The sequence below is a fragment of the Hypomesus nipponensis genome, chromosome 6, assembly GCF_054491055.1.
Source record: "Hypomesus nipponensis isolate SF chromosome 6, ASM5449105v1, whole genome shotgun sequence".
NCBI lineage: Eukaryota > Metazoa > Chordata > Actinopteri > Osmeriformes > Osmeridae > Hypomesus > Hypomesus nipponensis.
This window is the reverse complement of record NC_140366.1, coordinates 4,742,827-4,765,288: the sequence shown is the minus strand read 5'-3', so window position 1 is coordinate 4,765,288 and position 22,462 is coordinate 4,742,827. Positions and strand designations below refer to the sequence as shown.

Here is a 22,462-nt window from a genome sequence, read left to right as displayed (position 1 = left end):
ATTGAATGACACTATTTTACTAATTTCCACAGATAGAGGTTGGAAAATCCTTACGAACATAATATCTTCAACTTATAGGATAACCTTTGACTTTGTCAACAATGTTTAGACTTTCTCAGCAAAGAAAATACTGAGGAATTTGCTGGCATGAATGCATGCACAAAAGAATAAATGAACCCCCACACTATAAGGAAAGGGAAAAAGAGAGACGGACCCTATGAACCCTTTGAACTCAATTGACAGCAATGCAGGGTAAAGGCAAATTTCCTCTGGGAGCCTAGAGATGGGGGTTGGGTAAGGTTGCCTAGGGTGAAGCAATCCAATCTCTGTGTTCTACTGCTTTGCAGCCTTTCCCTAGCCTAATTGACACGCCATCAAAAAGTGACTCGTGACTCGTTTCCTGGCTTTATCATATAATAAAATATCATACATGCAATAAAAGTGTGTCGTGTTATTAGCCTAGTCAGTCATTAATTAAGCATGCCATTATAGAACGCTAGGATCCAGAGCCTACACGTCTAATTGGTTTGTTTTCTCGATCAGAAAAAGCTTTCTTAAGATATAGTGAGGCGATAACATCTGACACCAGTGGCCAACCCTATGACCCAAACCGTAATGCTATGGTCATTGCTGCGAGGCTGCTGTGCAGCATCTTCAAAAACAGAATTTGCGTGGGGGTTGGGCTGGGCCGTGCTGGGCTGGGGGTAGGGGTAAGCTCATGAATTCCGGAGGGTGGACTCTTTGAGGTAGGGGGTGGGGGGGATTGTTGATTCATTCCTCAAACGTGTTTTTCCTCTTCTTCACACCCCCTCGGTACCCAGGGACATGCTTCAAATTATATTAAACCTAGATGATTTACTGCCATGTTATTGGTCTGTCAATTAAGATGTTTAGATCTAGATTGTTCAGTTTGTAGTCATCTGATCACTGAAAAACGCTGGAAAGTTTTGCAATCCCCTTTGCTAATCTGTTCTAAAACACTATAGGCTTTCGATTTTTTTTCTTTCAAATCCTGTATTGAACAGGTGAGAGGTTTAAGTGTTATGTTGTGTTCCATAATTGACAGTATGTTTGATAGGCCTAATTCCTTTACCATGTCCATGATACTGTAGCAAATAGCATCATGCAGTTTTAAGTTGATCCAGGATTTTGAAAGTCAAGGCTTCAAAATGTGTAAGATTTACTGAATAAATGACCAAAGACATACAATAATCCTTTATAGAACAGTAAATTACATATTTATTAATTCATGTAATAATGCATGAAGCAAATAGTCTAATAAATAGCCGACTGTGTATAATCCTAAATGTTTACAAATATCTTACTGCAGGGTATTTGATCTGTTTTAAGTTTAGGACAATCAAGTTATGTCCAACAACCCTCTGACTGCTTTAGTGTTATTTCTAGCAAATATATGTATGTTGAGATGTTATTACAATGTTCCATCATACAATAACAAACAGACTGAAACATGACTGACAATTTGAAATAACTGCTGCTCACAAGAACCTTGTTTGAATTGTACATCATTCGCGAGATAAAGTTCATTATGAGCAATGCGCTGGGACCTACTTGTCGGTTCCGAGTCCGTTTCCCTCGTTTCACTCCCCTCCTTGGATTCGTAGTGAAATTAGTAGCAAGAAAGCATGTAATTGACAAAGTCACGTGTTCAAAACGGGCACGGGCAGAGGCACAGCCAGCGAGCGAGCGAATGAGAGAAGAAGAGGGAAAGAGAGATACAGCGATAGAAGTGGTTTGAGAGGAAGGGATTGAGGGAGACAGAGACATGACAAAATCTCAAAAGAGAGAAAGCACGCTGTACCATGCGAGCTAAATTTGTGACCGCTGGAATAGAGGATGTCGGATTAATGGTGACTATCACAACCCGTTTGCGCAGAGGAAGCTTTTCTATTGGAACTTTGGAACAGAGGGTCCGCGGGGAAACATGGCCGAAGGTTATTCTGCAATTATTTCAATTTTTTGGTCTCACTTTTTCATTTGATGCTATTGAAGGGGACTGCACTTCGCTAATGCTGTAGCCTTTACCTTATGTGTTATGCACCGCCTCCGATTATTGCCTTGTGAATAGATGTCTTGGGGTATTGTTAGAGTTGTTTATCTATGATAGAGAGCGTTTTGAGCTCAACAAGGCAACCATGTGTACACCTGCACTCAGTACTGCACACTACGTTATATGTGCCCCCCCAAAATGTTCAAAGTTACACACGTTGTGAATGCATGTGTTGGGGCAAGCATTTCGCCTTGCAGCCACCAATGAAGGCAACAAATAACTTTACAGCGATTTGCGATGTATAGGCTACGAATCATTCAACCATGCGCCACTTAACGCTTGAGTGATCGCGAAAATCGTTTCGAATGAGAGTTATAACGACAATGAATATTTCCTATGGGCCAGTGGCGGGGCTTCCCCCCTTTTCACCAAAAGAGGCTCCATTAAAGATGTGTACAAACCATAAGCGTGCTCGGGTTAATACTTAATCCCTCCTACGTCTATTAGATCATACTGTAACGTAACTACTTTCATTTGTCTTTTAGGAGGGGCGGGTAAAGGTGGCGGAGAAGACCCCGCCAAGTCAACCGAGCACGATGAGCGAACTCGGGTCCAGATTCTGTCAGGAACAGGCCACTGTAAATGGTTTAATGTTCGGATGGGTTTCGGATTTATATCAATGACCAGCAGTGAGGGAAGCCCCGTTGAACCACCACTGGATGTGTTCGTTCATCAAGTAAGTTCATGCTAAGTATTAAAACATCTGCAATGAAGTTTACATCTGATCTCGCCTGAACCGTGGATTTAAAAAATAAGGTTTTCAGTTTGGATATGTATTCTGGGGAAGAATTAGGCCTATGGTTATTTTGATTCTGGTCATATTAAGAGTCTGCCCTTTCATAAGGCGAATGTCACTTGAAACAACTAGACTTTAAGTCAGTCAATTTCCTCACAGAATGTTGTGGCAAGAATATTTATAAAAAGCAAAGATTATACTGCAATAGTGTACCACAAATCCTTTACTTTATAAATTACGTCCTCCTAAACATACAGGGCTGAAAAATAAGTTGGGCTTCCTTAAAGCGACACGAACCCTCTCCCCTCCCTTACTTCCCCTTGAACTATGGAGGGAGACATTCGTGGGCTATGACAGAGTTTGTAGTTTTCTTTTGCCTCATGGACAAGAGAACATGTTGAAATCCTACCAACATGTCGGAAACCTTGTGGAAACACATCACTAATGTGTGGAATTATGAACGATATCTAAAAGTTTTAGCCTTGAGATCAAAGATGACATATCATTGCTTGTTTCAGGTTGATGTTTACAATAAGCACAGAACACTAGTTTGATCACGTTTCAAGCCCCCAATTAAAGTAAATAGGCTAAGGATAGCTTGTGTATTATAATATATTTATATAGATCTTAGACGTATTGTCTTTGTATAACGAGTATTTATGTACAACGCCGTTGTTTTGTTCATTCCACTTCTCAGTAAAGGTGTAATTTTAATCTAAATCTACATCAACAAAGCAACGTTTTTTCCTCACGCTTTGAACTCTCTCCCTCTCTCCCTCTCTCTCTCTCTCTCTCTCTCTCTCTCTCTCTCTCTCTCTCTCTCTCTGCCGTTAAATCGTCTTTTTACGGTCCCATAAAGTTGCTTTAAAGACTCGAGAAGGAACGAAAGGGGATGAGGAGAGTCATTTTCACCATTTCATTTTCGCACCCGTTCAGTGTGGTGCTTTTATTGTGGACCCACGGGAAGTTATTTTAAACTAGAGGACATTATGGTTCAAATGTAGCACCCGACAGTAAGGCTTTGGAAAACATCTGTCGTGCATGAGTGAAACATCGTGCCCAATGCTGCTGTGCTGGACCAGCTACCGTTGAACATGATGTGCAGATGTCCAAATGTTATGCATTGCTTCTTAATGCCTTATTCAATAATGTTCCAACTGTGTTGCTATGAGTGAACATTTATACTTTATAATCTTGTGTTTTTTAGTTTCCTTCACATATTGACAAACTGTCACTGACATCAAATAGTGTTGATTGCATAGACCCAACACAACAAAACATATTATGCACTGATTTGGGTTGATTGAGTTATAACTTAATTGTGTGCATGAGATGTAAATGTGTGTGTCCTACATACAGTCCTGATCACAAACGGGAATACTATGAAATACGTGAAAAAAACACCTTGATTACTCTGCAAAACTCTTCAAAAACTAGCTTTGGTTGATTGAGTAAAGCTACTGCAATACTGGGAGTCCTAATGTTTTATTCCTAAATCTAGTCTACAAAGATGTCTTGTTGGTTAACTGTTAATCTGAGTATTAATCTAAATTTCACAAGTCTGATACAAGATAAATGTTAATAGGCCATGGATAGGCACTGATCATGACAAATCAGTTCAAGAATGGTATTTGGATGGATTGAATAGATTTTGAATGTAACATTACCTGGCTAAAGTTGTAGTTATAGTCCATATTCTATGAGTTGATAGCACTCCTTGTCCATGGAGGAGCTGGATGCCATACTTGTTTTTGCTGACCTGAGAATGCTCTAGACACATGCATATATTGACGTATTTCTCGGTGTAAGGATGTGTCCCATGATTAATGGTACCCATTTGAAGATGCAAAAACGGGCAGTTCTGAGTGGTTTAGTTGAAGATAGTGAGAGTAAAAAGGAAACAGTGCGAGAGTGTGTGTTTAGGTGTATGTGCAGGGGGGGCGAAAGTCAAAGAAAGGTGAAACATTTGGGGAAGTAGGTCGAGAAGGAGACAGGGTGGCTGAGAGGAACTGGACATATGAAGACTTGAGGACAGGAGTAGCGCTCCTCGGTTGTGAGGCAGTGGGAGGGGGAGAGGAGGAGTTGGAGTTGGTGAAGGGAAATGGGTAAGGAGATAGAGAACGAAGAGAGATGGTCAACACAGGGGAGAGGTAGAAGAGGAACAAATGGAAGAAGGCATGGAGGAAGTAGCACAGGGAGAGAGAGAGAGGTGGAGGAGGGGGAGGAGAAAGAAAGGAGTGAGGTAATGAGTACTTGTTCCGATCTTGACCACATTGAGCTCTTCCTGGGGGGCCCATGCGTCAGTGGGAGCTGCGATCTTTTCCTATCCGGAGCGGTGTGTGAGAAACAAGAGAAAAACACAGAGAGAGAGATGGAAGGTTGAAGAGAGAGAGTGTGAATTTACCCATCATCTACTACTGGGAACTTCTTATAGTGTTATGAAAATTATCATTAGACCACTGCACTTTGAGCACATGCTCAAAGCCATGGCTGTTCGGTAAAGCACAGCATAGATGAAGCTAACATGTATTTGGATTTTGCTTTAGCCAATCGACACTGGTCTAGGTAGCCATGACCTCGTAAGTTCTATTGTACATGGTTAGTATGTGTGTGTCTGATGTGGGGATTGCTCTCTCCTGAGGCAGTCTTTTAATAGAGGAATTTTTCTATTTTTTCTCTCTCAAAAAGAGATATAAAAAGCCAGAAGGGTGGGTTTTCTCTGTCAGTTGATCATCAAGTCAAAACACTGCACCGTGTGCTGTGCTGTAACTACTGCTTTAGTCTTAAAGAGTGTATTTGCTTGTGTGTGAAGGAGATTGAGTGTGTGTGTTTGTGCTTCGTTTCTTTTTTATAAAGTGTCTACCAGGTCTTTAGTATGACATTTTTGGTTGTGTGTGCGTGTGCGAGCATGTGGACATACGTAAGTGTGTGTGTGTGTGCGTGTTTTTTTGCATAGCGAGGTTAAAGTGGGCCCCTAGTGAGATTAACCTCTGGTCCGTGTCACTGTTTGGCATGCAGGCCCCACCCCTCTCTGCCTCTAGATAGCCAGTATCAGGCTTTGTCTCTCCTGTAACACCACCCCCTCTCCACCACTACCAGCCCCTTCCACCCCACCCCTTTTTACTTCAACGCTTGAAAAAAAGCACAAAAAAAAAGGAATACAGTCACGTGACTTCCTTCCGAAGAGTCAGCCATATACGGCAGAACATGATTAGTAATTGGCTAGGTGGTGGACATGCAGAGTGGTGCTAAAAAACGAGTGCAGCCATTAACATGGACCACAGACATGCTGTAAAACATATTCCTGTTTGGTGGGTGATCTGAGGTGGGGGTTTCTCCACACAAAACCTCTGGTTTGGTTTGCCTTTGTGTGTAATTATTTGATTATTTGTGTCATTTTTGAATTACATTTTGCAAAAAAAGACGACAAGAAATGAGAGGAAATCCAAAGTTTTACTTTCGTTGTTGAAACGACTCACAATGGGGTTTTTTTGTCTCAAGGAATAATTTATGATTTATTAATCACTCAATTAATAATTATACAATAGTAGTCTTGGAACTACAGTCAGCCTAGTTATGAATTGAGAAGAAAATTCGTTTTTTTGACACGTTTTCTTAAAAATGTTGATACTGAATCAACATATCAGATTTGACCATTTATCGAACCAAACAAAACTACATCTTTATGAAATTGTTTTGAAACAAATGAAACAATAAAAGTCAAATCTAGTGAGTTGATTTTAATCTTAATCCATCTGGAGGAAATGAGACAATGAGACTTTTTCTTGTTTAAAGAAAGAATGACTCAATAATTACAGAATAATATTACACGTGAAGGAAACCTATATATAACTGTTGATTTTTATTTTTAAAAATCAATAAACTTATTTTCTTAATTTAAGTTTAAATGATTCAACATGAGATATTGAAGACATGGAATAAAGATAACTTGACACAACTGAGTCAGTCATGTATTATATTCAAATGATGACTACCCATAATTCATCAGGATCCATCCATCCATACTATCCATCTAGGAGAAGTTTTGATCTTTTCAAACCCACACTGAGTGTTTTTGAGACTATGAACTCCAAAACAAAAACAAGCTAACCATGCCAAAACCCAGGCTTGTGCATTTAGCAGGCTGGTGCATTTAGCACCTTAAGTGACCTACACGTCTAATTTTGGAGCCTGTTCAGTTTCTTCATCAGAGTCCGTCACTACACCTTGCTTACATTTTCGCCTCCTCACTAGACTCAAAGGAACGACACACATCATGTATCGGTTCGTGGTCATAATCAGGGGTGTTGCATGTTGTTAATTTGTGGCAGGGGAAACGTGAACGTTCTAAAGTGTTTGATGGGGGCTGGGCGGGGGTCATGGGTCAGGACCACTAATGAAAAGGTGTGGAGGAGAGCTGGGGTGTCAGCGCAGGCTATGAGGGCTTTGTTGGAGGTTAGCAATTTTTTTTCTTATTCTACTTTCTTTTCTTCCATGTTCTCTTCTTCTTTGGTTTATATGCATCCTGTTGGTGGGTCACGTCCATCTGGGGCAATCCGGGCCAGCTTTGTCCACTTAGTATTTCCTGTGTGTAAAAAGCTACTTAATGGCACTGCACCACATGGTGGACGACGCCATCCCCTCCTCTTGCTCTCCCCTTCCTCACACACACACACACACACACACACTCACACTGTATTTCCACTAGGCGGCTCTGGTCAGGCCAGCTTTAGTTTTTTCTGGCATCCCATAATGACCTACCACACAGCCTGCTGTCGCCATGGAGAGATTGGAGGAGAGTTCATCTCCCTCCCTCTCTTCTTCCCATCCCCTCATGTTACACTTCCTATATTGATTGCTCTGGTTGGCGATGACGATGGCTAGAGTGATGAAAAGGAGAGCTATTTTGATCCCGGATGTAAGATTTGTATTGATCACTCTCTCCTTCCGACACTCCCTCACACACACCCTCACACACTGATGCACACATGCACACGCACACAAACATACACACGCACACAAACACTCACACACACAAACACTCACACACACAAACACACACAGCCACACACACTGTAACACATGCAAATACACTGATACATAAATATTTACAAGTGTACTGATACCCTCCTGATCTATTGGTGTGCTTGTTTGAATTGGTAGTAATTATTGGGCCGTGGATGTGTGTTGTGGGATGGTTGGGGGGTTGGGGGGCTCTAAGGGTCCCCTTAAGGCGGATGGGGTGGGGTTGGTGGGGGTATTGCTACCCCTGACCCACAGATTTCTGCCGCTGACCTGCGGGGCTCTTGATCAAGTGGAGGTTTTGTTCTCGGGGGCTCCTCAGCCCAGGCGCTGATCAGGAGTTGCTCCTCCATTGGAGCTGAACAGAATGCGCTGGAGGCATTTCCACAGGCCTACCCCCACCGGCCACCGTCCCCTCCCCCCTTCTCTCTCTCTTCTCTTCTCATCCAACCCAAGCCCCTCACCGTACACCCACCACCTCTGCGCCCAGCCACTCCTCCATTTTGTTCTCCCTCTTCCTTTGCGCTTTCCCCTACATCTCTGTTGCATCTCTCTCTCTCTCTCTCTCTCTCTCTCTCTCTCTCTCTCTCTCTCTCTCTCTCTCTCTCTCTCTCTCTCTCTCTCTCTCTCTCTCTCTACCCTTGCTCTCTGTCTCTTGGCCATGCCCTCCCCTGACCTCTGTGTGTAAACTGAAACCAGACAGGACACCCGCCAGGTCACTCAAGAGGAGGGGACTCCCATTACAGGTTTTGATCCTTGAGATTCACACACGCACATGCATATGTATGTGTTGGCGTGAATGCAAGCTCTCTCTCTCTGTGTCAGATAAGCAGACACACTCAAACGTTCACCTTTACACAAATGCACACACAAAGGAGTTTTTGTTTCTCAGACCAATATGTATACAGTATTAAGGTGTCATATAAACAAATGATAATTCCTCATTGTTGTCAATGTATTTTCACAAAACAAATATCAATCTTGCATTCATAAGCTAACCACTTATGATCACGCTAGAAACAGACTGTCTTTAAAAAATATTCATTATGTAATTTTTTGTAAACCCATGTTTACATATTTCTGGTGAACTAGAGGAGTTGTGTGGTTTCCTCACTATTGCAGTGTTTTGAGGGTTAGTGGGGGTTGGGGTGCCGAGCAAGCAAGTGAACTTTGACCTGGTAAGACAAGCTGCATTCATTGGTCGGTGACAGGAGAGGAAGAGGCTCATTGATTATGGTTATTCACCAGCACTTCAGGGAGAGGATACATCTTCGTATTTCTCTTCGTATAATACAAAATATTCTATTAATTTCAAGTGCTTTTAAGTTTTAACTAGAAGTAGCTGCCAAGGTATCCTACCTCTATCAAAACTATGTGAAACAGAGAATAGAAAATTAACTGTGGCCTTCCGATTTCGATTTATTGAATGATACCATTGGCTGGCTTGTCTCATACATTTTCGTTTAGTCATACAGACACTCCCGTTCTTTTCATATTTTTTCTCTTATTTCGCTCCCCACTCTCCTTCTGTCATCCCCTGTTGTGAGTGAGTGCCCCTTTGAATGGAAGTGTGGAATCCTTACTCTCCTTCACTCCCCATCACTAATCCTTTCCTTTTCCTCTCTCCCACATCTTCTACCAAAACATCCAAAATGGCTTCCCTTTGCAAGCAACAGTAGTGAGCTCAAGTGACCTTACCACAAAACCTATCTGCTAACCAGACAGAGAAGCAAAGAGAAAGTGGCATAAATGAATGTGTAAATGGTGGATGACTATAGGTGCACTCAACCTCTACACTAAGCATTAAAATAATTGTGTTTAGCTTGTTAGCACAGTTTTACTAGTCCTTATGGGAAGTACGTAATATTTAGCAGTTAAATTTTATCATAGACGTTTATATATATATTTTAATGTAGTACTTTGTCACAAAGTCCAGTGAGGGGATTGTACCAGAGTAATGATTACAATGGTTGATTTTGTTAATGTAGTGATTTTAACTACCTCAATTAAACTCTTAAATTGATTAGCTTCAGACCTCAGATGAGAAGTTAAAAAGTTGGTCTTAAAAAATGTAATAGATAAAAATCATAATTTGATTTACAAAATAAATGTATTCAAATGTTTAAGTATCGTATTTTTGTATTTATTTTTACAGTCACTTGAATTAGTATGTGCAATGGAGTTGGAATATAATAATGACAATTATTTGTATGTATTTTATTGTATTTAATTTACAGCCATTAACTTAATGTTTTACTTTTTAACTTTTGAAAAACAAAAGTTACCTAATCTGGATGGATGCAATAACTCCTTTAGCCAGGCATTTGTTTAATAAATATTTTAGCTGCAGACAGATTTAATAACTTCTGGACAATTAATGTCGATTTTGAGGTGAGATTATACAGTACATTTTTAACTACTTAAAGTTGAATGGATTACAACAATTGACCGATAGTTAAGTAAAAAAACTTGAAAGGCTGTTGAAATGACACAGCAAGTTAAAAGGTTTTGTCTTCCTTCAGCATCAGAGTACATTTCTATTACTTTATTATATATATTTATATAGAATATACACATAACTATAAGTATTTATCGTGTTTAGTTGTTTAGCTCAAGAGCTGTTAAATTGCCAAGTTACCAAGTTAAAAAGTTAAAAGGTTGGACCACATTGGTAAGTTTATTAATAGATAATTACATTTGTATGTATATGTTAACAATCAGAAACATTGTTATGTCAGAGAGAGAAAGGAAAAAACTGGGTTTGTTTATTCCTAACTGATTTTTCTTTTTTAATTGTACATGTAATTGTACAGGTACAGCACACATTTGAAAAGATTTTACTAGTCAAGTTAGATTTGTGAAGGTTATGTTGAACATACCTTTAATAACTTAAACTGCAGTTTAAACTTCAAAACTCATATAAACCTTTTTATTCGTTTGTATTTTAGAATGTAACTTTAATTGAATATACTGTCTATTATATATATATATTTTTATATAACTCTCTTCCATCTTTAGTTTTGTTGCTCTTTTTGTGTTTTATTTTGTCCCTCTTTCTCATGTATGAATCATTCCACAGTACATTCTCAGTTCTTATTCCCTTAACATCTCATGAGACATTTTGGTTCTCTCGTGAAGCAATACAGAGAGAGTTATTTATATGGCTGAGAACAGTATAGGTTTGCGCCAAGTTATATGTTCCTTGCGTGGGTGTGTATTTACTATGAGTTGGCCTCAGGACAATTAATAGAGGTCATCAATGCCAGCCATTCTGCACTGTGCAACTCCTTATTATAAATCGAAACCAATGTGTGTAGAGTAGTGTATGTGTCGTCAAGCAATTAATCATTTAGATTAATTCATGACTTTGAAAGTCGAATATTCATTTTTGGGGGAGGAGGAACTGACAGCATTGTGTGGAGGGTAACAGAGTATTCCTTCCTCTGTCTGTAGAAGGAAATGGTGTCTTAGCGATAACCAGATATAGGGAGGAAAGGATGGAACCTCCACTCAGATAAGCACCTTGCTGCTATAACGCCATGACAGTTTGTTTTCAGATCATTAATGTTCTTTCCAGTTTGTGTGGCACAATTTTTTTTCTTAGCACACAGTATTCTCTTTTCGTTTTTACTGTCGTAAATGAACACAAAAACATATTGAAACCTTTAAAAATGAGGTAATGAAATTCCTTCTGTGGTTGTGATTATTAGAAAAAAATGTGTATTGGTTCCTTAAAGGGGTGGACTTTTGTTTTGTCACTGACAGAGCAAGCTGGTCATGGAGGGCTTCCGCAGCCTGAAGGAGGGGGAGCAGGTGGAGTTCACCTTTAAGAAGTCCTCCAAGGGCCTGGAGTCCCTGCGGGTAACAGGTCCGGGTGGGGGACCCTGTGCTGGCAGCGAGAGGAGACCCAAAGGGAAGGTCCCACCCCTGAAGCGCAAACCAAAGGGAGACCGGTGAGTATTTAATTTTGGCAAGATCCCAGCAATATCCCTTTGGACTCTCTACATCAGAGTCCAAAGATTAATGTATGTCAAGATAAAGAATTTTATTGTTATGGGAAGATATTTTTTAAAGTTTCAGTTTTCAGAATTTTATGAACATAATTAACAATTATGTTGATTATGTATTCATGAACATAATAACTTGATAGAATTTCAACCATTCAACTTGTGTGACAAGTCAAACCTTCATGGTGACAACATCTGAGAGAGTCGCATTACTAAGGTTGTAAAGGAGTGCATATATATTTTTGGGAATGTTATAAATGTTTTTCTGTTCCATGGTCAGGGCATTTCTCAGCGTGTTGAGATTATGGATTCAATCTATTCGGTCTATCCGAGTACATGCCTGTTGCCATGGTTATGCTGCTCCATGATAAGACGTTGAATAGGGTACTTTGGCTGCTATTTAAAGTCAATTTGCCAGCCTCTACATTAGAGGGGACTGCATTAAGAGTTCAAAACCAATTCATGTGCATTTCAATGCACTTAGCCACCCCCAAGCATTCAGTCAAAATAAATGAAATTCACAAAGGGGATGTTTACCAATATCTTCAAAATGTGGCATCCATGTCACTGTATGATGCCCATGTATGAATTAACATGAACCTGCTCCTATAAGGTTATGTTCTCTTGCTCGCACAATTCAAATGACTGGTCTTTGCCTGTGTATAACATCACCTGCTGAGGTAGCAAACAATAACAGATGTACAGTGTATGGTGCCTTTCGTAGGTGGGTACTTGAACATGACGGCTACCTTATATTACTATTTCTAAGGCTTGGAATTGCTTATGCAATTCCCTTTGTGAGCTGCAAGGGTAGAGACAGTAGGTGTTTGGCTAACCCTCCCCCTAGCTAAAGGATCCTTTGTCTCAAGGTGAGAAAATAAATCAGTTCTTTACCAAATGGGAAACCCTATCTGCATAGAGGGTTCCCTGATTGCTTTACACCTCTGAATTATTCATTTTATTTGGGATAATTGCCCCTGTGGTTGCTGTACGTGAGTGTGCGCACAAGGCTATTTGAGATTGGCAGGTACTTGTGGCTTCATTTGTAAGCCGGTGTGATGCAGACAAGCGGCCGTGGCCGCTTCGCTACTCTGCCCCCTTCTGGTGCTACCTCCACATGGCCACGTTAATTCTGTGTATGGTAGAATCCAGGGTTGACAGAATGTCTGTAACCAACAGATGTCATCTCCATGGAAAAGGAGCGCTTTAGCTCTCAAGTTACATTAAACTAAAACACAGAATTAGATTTGATGGCATTTAAGTCTTATTAAACCACACAAATTGTTTTACGTAATTTCAACAATAGCTAAAATGCTAACTGTGTGACTGTGGTACTTATGGACACCAAGCTGCCTGATTCTATCTTCAAAGAAACACATTTCAATTGTATTAACTATATGCAAGTTAAATACAAGTTCCCACAGTTATCAAGTTATCAAGAGCCATAAGCAACAGATCCTTTTTATGCTTGTGGCCTGTAGACCTGTAGGCCTGTAGGCCTGTAGATGTAAGACATTTATAAATGTACTTTTGTGCAAGCTTCTTCCTCAGAATTGATCAACGATCAAAAAGCAAGTCTAAAACCATATACAATAGGAATTTCTGCTTAAAAAATGTGAACATAGAACATTTTGAAATAGATTTCAACATAAATAAATAATTTGGAAAAAAAATCAGAATTGTCTCATTATAGAATTTTGCCAAACATAAAATGCTTCTCTGCATTCTACCATGGGACACATCTAAAAAAATTGCTTTTAGCACTATCATGCTCTTAATAATTTTTTATTGACTTCTGTTGTTTGTAGGCCGATATTCCCGCTACGGATAGGATGACTTAACGTATCACTATATAATCTAAAATCAGAGTATTTCCCAATATGCCATCAAGCTCATCTCAAATTGTCTGAATTTCACTCAAAGTAACGAAACTAAATCAAAACAGTTGAACGGCACTTTCATATTTAAACCTGCCGCAACATTTACTTATATCGCTTCAGTACCAATTTAAAGCCTTTAGGAACATCTCTAGATGTGAATGTTTCTTTATATTCCATCTGAAATCAACACGTTTTTTTTTTTACCATATTCTAACAGACGGTAGGCAGGTAGCTGTAGTACTCTTAAAAGCAGGTGGCAAAAATGTGTGCTGCAAAACATTGGAGAATAAGCATAAAAATATATATATTTTGAATGTTAGCTGAAATGGTTACATAAGGTTACATATCTGCTAATATGTTACGAAATGACAATGTTATACAGTATACTTAGATCCTATATGTCCACCTAAATGGAAGATTTTATATTTATGTCTCAAACTGTATTAACATTGTTAGATATTGAGGAAACTGCCTTCCCTACACTTTAAATGAGCATAAGTCAATTGTTTTTTAACATTTACATTGCATTCACATTACATTTATTCATTTAGCAGATGCTTTTATCCAAAGCGACTTCCAAGAGAGAACTTTACAAAAGTGCATAGGTCACTGATCATAACACCGAGATAGCCCCAAGCATTGCGGGTAGCCAAACATGAAGCATACATTGTGAAAAAATGCAACCAAAAAATAAGTGCCAAAGGGAAGAACCATAAGAACATGTAGTTACAATTAAACAAGTTACAATTAAACAACATGAACCTCAAAAAAGTGCAAGAGAGTACCTGTAGAAAAGCAAGCAACAGTAAAAATATTTCACAGTGAGTACAACAATTTTAAATCAGTTACAGCTAACCAACAAGAGCAACAAGTCTCTAAGTAGGAGTCATAATGATCCTGGAGGAAACTAATATCATATCCAGCAAATCATTCCAAGGTACCGTTGTATCCGTTGTAACATCCGTCCAAAGTTTCACTCACAACAGTTGAGAATCATAGTCAGTTGCAGATATTTAATTGTTACTGTTCGGCTAGCAGCATTCTTCCACAGGCCTCACTGTAACCCTGCAGTTCCTTGGTAACCCAAAAGGTCTGTCCAAACTCTTTATTGAACCTGATCTATTTGTCTCTATGGTTCTGCAAAGACACCAAGTTAATTAGCCATGTACAGATCTGTACACAAAAAGCACACAAAAGGATGAAGCCTGGGTCACTCTCATTTGAGATCCAGTCTGTTTCGGTAATTAAGTTGGATGTGAATAGTGAATAAGATAAAGACGATTTACTCACATATCATTGCCTCTATTCATCACATATTTCCAAGCAATTAAGGGGCAATCGAAATGGACTTGAACTTGTGCTCTGTGCTTTTTTCTTTCTGGGGCTTTTGTTGATTCCTACATTTTGTGGGTGAGGAGAGCTTCCCAAGGTTGTTCCTCTGAAAACATGGAATTCTCATGCCATGAGACAGATGTCAATTGTTTAATGGCTTTCAGTGCCTGCTTCTTTATAATCCTAAAACATTAACAGCAGCGGCCAAATGTCTTTCCCCTCAAACTTGGCATTTTCTTCAAAAATATAAAGTAATCGAATAAAATGTACAATTAGTTTATTTCTTTGTATGAATTTAAATTAATGTGCTTTCCTGACTATAAGTTATGTGAAAAGGCTTTACTCCCCTTTTCACGTTACCAATATAACAATTTGTCCAGCATCTGTGAGATTCATATAATGTTGTAGACATGCATATTGCATCATAATATTGACAGACCTTCCCCAGATGGAAACCTGTGTTATACTCCCATCTAGTGGTGGAGGAAAGTAAAAGCTAAACTTTAATTGCAGCAGGTTGACCAAATACATCTTCTAAATATTCACATGAAAATCATTAGTGTCTAACCTATAGCTATTGCTCTCCCCTGTCTGCCCTCCCTCTGTCTCTGTCCTTCACGTTTCTCTCTGTCTGCTACAGCTGTTATAACTGTGGAGGTTTGGACCACCACGCTAAGGAATGTGACCTGCCCCCCCAGCCAAAGAAATGCCACTACTGCCAGAGCATCACGCACATGGTGGCCCAGTGTCCACACAAGGCGCTGGTGCCCCCTGCAGGCTCTCAGGACCCCCACGCCTCTACCTCAGGGCTTCCCGGGACCTACCTCTACCTACCGGAGGAGGGGGAGCAGTCGGGCTCCTCCCCGCCAGAGGGCCCCTTGTCCTCCCCAGAGGAGCCCCAGATGCACCGAGATGCCCAGAAGTGGAGGAAACCCTGAACGTTCCAGTGACATGGGGGGAAGGAGGGGGCAGGCAGCCGTGAGGCATCAGCTCCGCCCCTCCCTACCCCGCCACCCTCCTCTGTCACCCCAAGAACCCCCCTGCCTCATCTACCTCACGCTTGTGAAAAAAAGGGGGGGGTGGGTCTGTAATCTTTCGACCAGTGCAGCTATGGCAACGATCGTCGTCCTTGAGGGTACGGGCACGTGTGAATGTGTGTGACTGACTGTGTGTGCTGTCATCAGGTGCAGCTATGGCAACGATCGCTGGGTTACCGGCTCGTGGGTGTTACTGACTATGTAATGCGTGCGTTTAAACAGTGCAGCTGTAGGTTGAAATGAGGAAAGACATGGCGTGTCAGTCTGGGTTGGATGACTGTTGGGTTGAATGAGGTTTGATGTTTTTACCAGGACCCAGCAGTTACTCACCCATAATGCTTTGTCTAAAAGTGTTCTGAATATAGGATTGTATTTCTTTTGTACTATACACCATTGACCTCAATACCAAATAATCATATTAGATACTGATTCTAAGAGTTGTTCAGGCATATTGTAGATATTGATGGAAATGTCACAAAGTGGAGATTCATTCTATCAGAAAACTTTCACGTGGCTCGTTCCTTGCAGGGGAGTTGGCCAGCCAACCGTGGTGAAGGGTTCGATTAAGGTCCTGCATGTCACTGACCCTGCTGGCAAAGCACAACTCACCTACACCCAGCATCCTTTTGTCTTACTGAATATGAATTGCACCAACTGACTGTTGGTTGGAAGTGTGTGTGTGTTTGTACGTGGCTAGTTTTTGAGAGAGAGAGAGCGAAAGAGAGTGAGAGAAGCTGAGGCTTTTTGTTCAGTGGTACTAACGTTGGACTAAAGAATGCTGGTGTCAGAGGTAGGCATGGTTGATAGATGCATGTGTGCATTCTTGCTTTTGTATGTGGATGAGTGTGCACGGAAGACAGAGTGACAGAGAGATTGTTCATTTTGGATATGTAACAGTTAGGTGGAATTGAGAAACAGATCTAGGCTCTGAAATTAGGGCCCACTGTTGTCCACTTGATATTACCTAAACATTTTCTATAATCATATATAGATATGCCTTAGATAAAAAAAAAATATATATATATTATCCCACTAGTGTATTAGATTAGTTCCATAGAGACATTCACCAGTATTTAAGTGGACTCTGTCTAGATTTTGGTTGTTGGCTAATTAGTTGAGGATAGTGTCACAGTTTCAGTCACAAAACAAGTCATTAATATATGTATAAGAATATAGGATACTATTGAAACGCTATTAACTTTAAATCATGAGTATATATAGTAACAAGTCATTCCTGACATAGTTGGAAGAAAGCAATGTCTTCTGCATAAGATTCAATGTTGTTCGCTTCACCTCTCTTTGACCATGACATCACTTGTTTGGCTGTATGACATCATTTGTTTGGCTGTATGACATCATTTGTTTGGCTGTATGACATCTTTCATCTAGTTGTATGACATCACTCATTTAGCTCTATGACATCAATCATTAACCATTATTACTCATTTATCTATATAGTCACTCATCAACCAGTACGACATCACTCATTTAGCTGCATGACATCACATGACATCATCTTCCGTTTGTCACTCTTTTAGTATGAAGTAAATCAGCATATTTAACTTTCTTTTTTACCTCACTCTCACTGTAAGTCAATTTTAATTTCCTCACATCTGCTTCCGTTGTTTTAACACCAGTCCCTCATATTTGTTGAGTTGTGTTGGCCTAAGTCTGACTTCTAACACCTTTCACTGTATCTACCCGACATCCTGATCTGTACCTGACATCACTTTCCTTCTCATGCGGACTCCAGTCTCTTCTCTTCTGTGTCCCAGCACCATCTGTTTAGGGACAATATCCTTCTTTAACTATGGCGTCCTTTCCAAAGGCCACCAAACACTGCTGCTTGTGTTTTTAAACAATCCACAGATTGACTGAGAAAGCAAGAGATAATGGAAGGAGGGAAAGCAAGAGAGGAGTGCTGCTTTTTTCTAATGACTTTAATCCTGGGCGGGCACAGATGTCAGTGGCACTTACTAATGACGTGACAACTCTTATCTGACCATATTGAATGTGAAAAGAGCTTATCTGAAGTGATTCTTCACAAAGTTCAAGTCGGGTCACTTTGGAAGCGTTTCTTAAATGTGCTGACAAATCAATGATGATATCGAACTAGCTTGTGTGTGTTGTGTTTTTTAAAAGCTCTAAAATAAGTTGGTTGACAACCAGCTTTCATTGGTATATATTTCTATACCAAAGAATTTGTTATAGAGCTTTATATTTGAAGGCATTTTAAAGTAGGACTAAAGTAGGAAGTATGGCATTTCCTGGTCTCTTTGGGTGTGCTGCTGAAAGTGGGACACTGAGGTTAACCCTTTTACAGCTTTTATAAATGTGAGTGCATGAAATACAACCTGACAATGTACCATAACAGAATAAAAAAAGATAAAAGAGAATAACCAAACACAATGAGCACAGCCCTCAACTCAGCCCTCTTCTGGAAATGACATTTTTGTACAATGTATTTTTACATTTATTTTTACCCACAATTCCTCTCAGGATGATGAACTGTTCTCAGGGAATTAACCAAAAAAAAAGTTTATTTCATTCTTTTGGGAATCATCTAGTGAGTGCTCAAGCAACTCTAAACAGTGATGTTAAGGACTTGTGTTCTGTAACCTATTCATGTACTGACTGTAGTATCTACCTCCTGCGTTCTACATAGTTGTGCATTTCATTTTTTTGTATATAGATAACATTGTTTGATGGACTGTAATGTACTGAGGCTATGTATGCGGAGGGCCCAAGTGTTTCCACACACTCCATGGTCTCACTTACCAGATTTTGAGTTCGTATTTTTTCTTCTTACGACCATACTCTTTTTTGTTTACAGCAAATGCCTACCTCATTTTCTCTGCACTCCTACCGCCCCACCCCACCCATGTAGTTGTTTTGTCACATGCCTCTCTTCACACTGCAGTCACGTGGTATTTTCCACCAATCACATCACTGAAATGGCAAATCAGTTGTGATTCCAATCACATATCTTCCAATCACAGCCTCATCCGAGGCTTTATTACGGTTTTGAAGTGAGAGGGTTTTACACACATATCCAGGGTGTTTTCTGTCAGAAAGGGATAAGAGAAAGTTTGTGTGTGTGTCTGCCTGCATGCACACACATATACACATTCATGTTTCAGCTTCTGATGACATTGACTTTACCTCCGTATTTTCTGGCTAGCTATAGACACTTGTATTGTACCATTTCTCATCACTCATTTCAACAATATGATTGTTTGATTGGACTGTTAAAAATGATTAAGTATTGTTACCATTTACTTCTTATTTTTTAACCACTTGATACGACAGGCATGAGGTTGACCTGAACAAGATTGTACTGTGTACGCACAAGTAGTGCCTATCTAAATGTTGTCTGTGTAATTAATTACCAAATCTTTTTTTTTCTTCCTTTGATGGGCTTCTTGGTAATGGTCTCCCAGGAGTCTGCCCTTATGACAACCTCAGATAATCAGAAGTTGGGGTGTTGTCTGTAGACAATTTCCCGCCTTTTTGTGAACTACATTTGTAGTTCCGAGTGGCATTAATACTTAACACAAACTGAGTAGATTTTATACTAATAGTGAGATTGCATAGAGATCCTTTGAAAATGTTCATGAAGATGAATATTATTATCATTCCTTTTTTTTATTGAAACTAACTCATGAGATTACAAGATTGGTTTAGGCGAGATGGCTGCAGTTTGACAGTACAAACTAAACTCCGAGTTCTATTTGCCCAATTGTGGCCTAATTTTTGTTTACGATAGGAATGAACAAAGTACCAGCTCACACAGTTAAGGATATTATCATTATTATTAGCTTTACATGTTCTTAAAAATCAACATAACTACTGATATATTAATTGTCTGCGTTTCTGTTCCACTCAGTATTCAGTGGTCCAGTATGGTTCTGTGTTGAACTAAAGACGGGCAATCTTTGTGAATATTTTAAACCATTTTCTCCCTTAAGGTGGCTATGTGATGAGGCAGTTTGGGAGAGAGGGGACAGGGAGACTCTAAATGCCGCATTCAAGGTCAGGGTTGAGTAGATGTTCCAATTGTTGTTACTTAGCTGTCATCAAATTATGTTTTGTTGCTCATATGGACCTACGTGTCAAACAGTTAACCATTTAAAACTGTAGCTGAACCATGTGGCCCAGAGGGCATCCCTTCCTTATCCTCACTAACCGAATCATCAAGGAATAAAAACGTAATTCTCATGATGTGAACATGAAAGAATAGCAAAATATCACCATATCCTTCCATGTGTAATACAGGATAGTTTAATAAATGATAAATGTAGTGATACTTAATATGGAACCAACAGAGTTAGCCTTACTGTACACCTTTGTGGATGGTTTAGGAACTGTCTTTAAATTACAATTTGCATACCTCATAGTTATATTGGCTGCTCAGAGCTTTGTATGGAGAGAACAATGTATTTTGGGGAATTTTAATTATTTCTTTTTTATACTCATTAAAACATTTTTTTAATCTTATTTTATTCACAAAAACAGTGTGTACACAATAATAAAAACTCCCTTTTTGCAAAGTTCCTTTCTGAGGGTATTCTTAACAACCAAGGCTTAAAAGTCAAACTAAAGCTTCTAGAACAAGGGTTCGCAATCCTGGTCCTCGGGCCTCCCTGTCCTGCATGTTTTAGATGTTTCCCTGCTCCAACACACCTGATTCCAATGAATGGGTTGTTATCTAGTTTTGCAGAAACTTGGTAACGACCATTCATTTGAATCAGGTGTGTTGGAACAAGGACACATCTAAAACATGCAGGGCAGGGAGGCCCGAGGACCAGGATTGGGAACCCCTGTTCAAGAACATAACACCCATTTTCATACAACTGCAGTTTGGGATTTGATTAAAAGAAAGATGTTTAACTTGGTTTGATTGTTTAACAATTCATTTTTTTTTATCAGACATGTATTTTTGTTCACATGTATGTTTTTTTTTGTCCCTCTGCACCAAGGCTGGAGTTGTGCTCTTACTAGTAGGCAGTCGACCTGTCCATCTCCCTCTGGAGTAGGTGAAGAACTTAGCACTGATTGCTTTTTATTGGGAAAAAAACAGACAAACAAAACATTCTTGTATGTGCATATCACTAATTATTATATCCTTGATTTAAGTGTACTGCCTTTTGATTACTGTGGCTCTTGGGTTTTAATGTCTTAAATGTTTTACTTGATTGAAATTAAACCTATTATATTGGCATTAAACAGTGTTGTCAAATGTTAATTATATTGCTTCCCCAGTGGACACCCATATTGTGAAATTATTTGTGGTTGAATTGATCTTTGTTCTCTTCTTTGTCTTCTTTATCTTGTGTCTGACACACACACACACAAAAACATCTCACCACATCTACACTTCCTTCTACCCTTGTAATCTCCACTAGGGGACAACAGAGCACCGTTGCCCTGATTTGTGCGTTCTTGGCTCTGAGGGACACAGCCAATCCATATTAATCAGCCAGACACATCAGTGACTCACCATAGACACTGGTGTTCGTTCATCCTGCTCTCTCTAGTTCCCCAGCATGTGGTCTGTGGCACTCTCGCTGCACGGTACAAAAAGCCTTGCTTTTTATAGCCTCTCATTCTGTCTCTTGGGCATCAAGCAGATAGGGTACATAAAAGCAGTCTTACATGTTTATAGTTCTTCTTTTCCACATGTTCCATGGATGACTCTGCCAAGGTCAGACATTTTACAGTGGGGAATAAGAGGTGAGGGGATATAAGGAATGAGAAAAAAAAGAATAATGCAATACAAACAATATTAAACAGTGGGTTATCTTTTCTGATTTGATGCACTGGCCCTTCTGTCAAAGGAGAAGAGTTGAGAGGACAGGGGGATATGGTGATGAATGAGCAGATTACCCCATTTGCTCTCTCTCTTTTTTCTTATCTTGGTTTCTTGCTCACTTTCCCTCTTAAGCACTATCCTTCATTCCTAATCAGAGGGTTGACCTTTGTAGTCCAGCCTAGGGGCTGTATGTTTTAACCTTTCCACTGAGGTACCAGAGACACTTCTTTGGGAATACAAGATAAATTAGAATTACTGGCTTCTCCACAACAGGCCGCCATAAGCATGCTTTTAGATCTGGCTCAAGGATGTAATCAACAAAGGGAGACGTAGGCACAACTAGACCATTTAACAATATTTAATTGACAACCATGTGGACTACAAAGTCACAACTTTCTCAAGCGGGTGGTCAGCTCAGGTCGTGATCTACACTCATCCCTGGAGCAGGTACTTGAAGCCTCCAAACACACCGGGCCCAGGTGTGTCCAATTAGCCCTGACGAGCTGATAACACCACGCCCACCCGCCAACCCCCAGGCCCGTCCAGGGCCAAACAGCACGGCACA

General features: G+C 39.9%; 1 protein-coding gene across 1 annotated transcript; it reads left to right on the top strand.

Annotated features, from left to right (window-relative positions):
• The first annotated feature begins 1,838 nt into the window (after positions 1-1,838).
• Positions 1,839-20,719, top strand: lin28b (lin-28 homolog B (C. elegans)). Its single transcript, XM_084700828.1, has 4 exons — positions 1,839-1,955; positions 2,557-2,747; positions 11,595-11,782; positions 15,689-20,719. The coding sequence occupies exons 1-4, from the start codon at positions 1,946-1,948 to the stop codon at positions 15,984-15,986; spliced, it is 687 nt and encodes a 228-aa protein (XP_084556954.1). The 5' UTR covers positions 1,839-1,945; the 3' UTR covers positions 15,987-20,719.
• Positions 20,720-22,462: the final 1,743 nt, after the last annotated feature.